At 42.9% G+C, this 3,565-nt stretch overlaps 1 protein-coding gene across 1 annotated transcript in view; it reads right to left on the bottom strand.

Moving 5' to 3' along the window:
* The window catches only part of LOC105538517 (putative uncharacterized protein UNQ9370/PRO34162), a 4,110-nt gene extending 1,202 nt beyond the window's left edge, over positions 1-2,908 (bottom strand). Inside the window, 1 exon segment of the mRNA XM_011978390.1 lies at positions 2,883-2,908. Coding sequence (XP_011833780.1) covers positions 2,883-2,908 — 26 coding nt within the window.
* Positions 2,909-3,565: the final 657 nt, after the last annotated feature.

The raw sequence follows: 3,565 nt of genomic DNA, 5'->3' as shown, positions 1-3,565 counted from the left end.
GGGAAAGGAATTCAGAAGCTAGGATTTGAAAGAGACATTTTACTCCAGCCTTTGAGAGGGAGTATAAATATCAAAAAAAAAAAAAAAAAAAAAAAAGCCCCTTCCAGTAGCAGACAGGGTTGGGAGCCATTTCCCTAAAGACACACCACCTGGCTCCCTGCAGCTGTTTGTTGCAACCTCACACTTACAGGATTGCTCTGATGCCCCTAACTTCAAGCACAGAGACAAAGCTCCAGCTGAGATCCTGAGAACCAAAGGCAAAACTGAAGAGAGGGTTGATATAGTTTAGCAGCAGAACATGCCAAAACAAACAAATATACAAACCACATACCTTGGATTTAGCAGAAAATAACATAAGCCAACGGGAAACAAGAAAGTGACTGTATTAATTTCCGATTGCTGCTTAACAAATCGCCACAGGTTTCATAGACAAAAACAACCCCTTATTTATTCTCATCGGTCTGGAGGTCAGAAGTCTAAAGTCAAGGCATCAACAGGGCTATGTTCCTCCTGGAGGTTTTCGGGGACAATCTGTTCCCTTGCCTTTTCCAGCTTCTAGGGGCCACCTGCATTCCTTGGCTTGTGACACCTTGTTGTGCCAAGCCCCATTTGACTCCAATGGGGAGGACACCATGTTCAAAAGGCCAAAGAAGAGACCAGGAGCCAGTAAATAAGACATGGGGTTTTATTGAGAGCTTATTGAGAGCTTACAAACAGGGAAGAGAGTCCAGTGGCAGCAGGCTGGGCAGAAGAACTGCAACCACTTATAAAAGGCATGCAGTTTATATAGCATTTTCACTTAGCACCCTCCCCCTAACAATCTTCACCAGGCAACCTTCATTTTACTCAAAATAAAGGACCTCGATCCCCTATACAGCTTGCATTCCATGGGCCAGGCCAGAGTCTCAGATGTCCCTCATAGATAAGGAATGGATCTCCAGGTTGGCTACTCCCAAATTTCTTAGCCTGGGACTCTGAACACACATTCAGATGCATCTGCCATATGGAGTGTATTAGTCCATTTTCACACTGCTATAAAGATACTACCTGAGACTGGGTAATTTACAAAGGAAAGAGGTTTAATTGACTCACAATTCCGCATGGCTGGAGAGGCCTCAGGAAACTTACAATCATGTTGGAAAGCAAAGGGGAAGCAAGGCACATCTATTATGATAGCAGGGGAGACAGAGACAGAGAGAGAGAGACCACAAAGGGGAAGTGCCACACTTTTAAACCATCAGATCACATGAGAACTCACTATCATGAGAACAGCATGGGGGAAACCGCCCCCATAATCCAATCACCTCCCACCAGGTCCCTCCCTCGACATGTGGGGATTATAATCCGAGATGAGATTTGGATGGGGACCCAAACTAAACCATGTCACAGGGTCATTGTTAGTGTATGCCCAAATCATCACTGTCAGGTGTGTTTACCATACACGCCTTCCTCCATCTTCAAAGCCAGCAGCATAGAATCTTCCAGTCTCTTTCTCTGTCTCTCTCTGTCTCTCTCTTTCTCTCTCTCTCTCTGTGCTTCCATCGTCACAGCACCTTTTTCTTTCTTATAAAGACCCCTGTGATTACACTGGGCCCATCTAGCTAATCCAGGATTATTTCCCTGTAAGAGTTTTAACTTAATCATATCAGCAAAGTCCCTTTTACTATGTGAAAAATATCATATTCACAGGTTCCAGGGATTAGAACATGGACATTTTGGAGGGGACATTGTTCAGCCTACCATAGTGACTATCTCTTAGGCTATATCAATTAAGGTATTATGCTCAGGAAAAAGAAGGTGATGGAGTCTGTTCCTTTCTATCCTGGAGTCTGGGTTCACTCCTAGGGACTTCAACTTCAAAGGAAAGGAGATCACCTAATACAATGCAAACACAGTATTATTTTATTATAGTATTTAATGTTGGAGAAAGTGTCAGAAAACAAATCTTCCAACAGGTAGTTAGAATCAGTGCCAATTATTTTAAAAATTTTGGAGGGTAACCTGGCAACATACAGTAAAACTTTCTCAGATGTTCATTTCTACTGATCTAGAGATTTTACTTCTGCGGATTTATCCTATGGAAATAAACATGAACACATGCAAAGATTTACTGACAATGATATTCACCAAAGTACTTTCAAAGTCATAGGAAGAAAGTAAATTGGGAGGAAAAACTAACTTCCTATTCCTCAAGGTTGAAATAAACTCTGGTACATTTGTTTTAAAATATATCTAAAACCTACTCAGCCATTCACCACATGTTGTAGAGGAATATTTAACAACATGAAAAGAGGTTTTCGATATCCCAAGAATGACCCAGCAGGTTATATGTCAGTGTGCAGAGTCTGTTTCTCATTTGCAAAATACAATCATATTAGTTTTAAGTTCCTACTGGAAACAGCACTCAACTAGGACAAGGAAGGATGGGTCATTGACAAAGGGGTAGGAGCAGGGAACTACAAAGGCCAGGACAGTAGCTCAAAGCTAGTAAGTAGCAAAAGGCCCAGGACAGAAGCCACTACAGTCATGACAGAGGGAAGTGTTAAGTAGGCTGCCCTGAGTGGGACAAGTCAGCCCCAGGCAACTCCACAGGGAGGAATCAGGGACATAAACAATTTGACCTCTCTCCTCTGTCAGATCTGTGCCCTGAGCACCTCATTGTCTAAACCCAGCAGAAACCCAGGGACACAGAAGCCCCTGTGAAAGTGTGGCCCACTGTAGGCCAACCTCGGGCAGAGAGAAAGAAGAAGGGGGCACAACACCAGCACAACCACGTGTGCACCACATGCGTAAAACTAATGGAGGAAGAGCCATCAGAAGGTCAAAGGGGCTCATGTCTTGGCCACTTACTCACAGGTGAAGTTTCATTTTTTTCTTCTTACCTTTCTGCATAGTCTATGATGGACATATAGTACTTTAGGAATCACAGATGAAAGCAATCCCAGTTGAAATAAATTCACAACCCATTATAGTATGCTCATGGTAGGGCAGTGAAGAAAACCAACACTGGCCCCACTGGAAAAGCTGGGGACATTTTTCCGGTGTGTGATAGAGGAGGCTTAGCTATTTTCAACAATCTGAAAGTCAGTCCTGTGAACGAAGGATTAAATTTGGTCTGCAGTTAGCTCAGGACCAAAAGGCAAAATGACAGGCGGGCAGATGCCAATCAGCCTGATTAAAGCTGCCTAGAAATGGCACGTGTTTCCTCAAGCATTCCTGAGCTGTCTGGTCCTGAGGATAATTTAAGCAGAAGCCAGAAAACCTCCTGGTGGACATTCTGTAGAGGCACCTGAAGGATCAGATGGAGCTTTGTACTAGACAAACTTCCAAGTATCTTCTAGAAGAAAAGAGAGTAAATTACTATTTTAAATTATATGACAATGGTGACTGTCATAATTTATTTAGTAGTGCTTGCTCTGGTTTTAGGGGTGGAGCCAGGTGGGAAGGGGTGTTTAAGCGAATTCTTGTTATATCAGACATTTAGCTCCAAGAAAAAGTATCTCATGAAAAGCGTATTGGTAAAAACACTTGGAGAGAAAACTCAAATTGGCATAACCAAACAGCC

The sequence above is a fragment of the Mandrillus leucophaeus genome, unplaced genomic scaffold (genome assembly GCF_000951045.1).
Source record: "Mandrillus leucophaeus isolate KB7577 unplaced genomic scaffold, Mleu.le_1.0 Scaffold193, whole genome shotgun sequence".
Taxonomy (NCBI): Eukaryota; Metazoa; Chordata; class Mammalia; order Primates; family Cercopithecidae; genus Mandrillus; species Mandrillus leucophaeus.
Note: the sequence above shows the minus strand (reverse complement) of the source record. Positions and strands in the feature narration are given on the sequence as shown.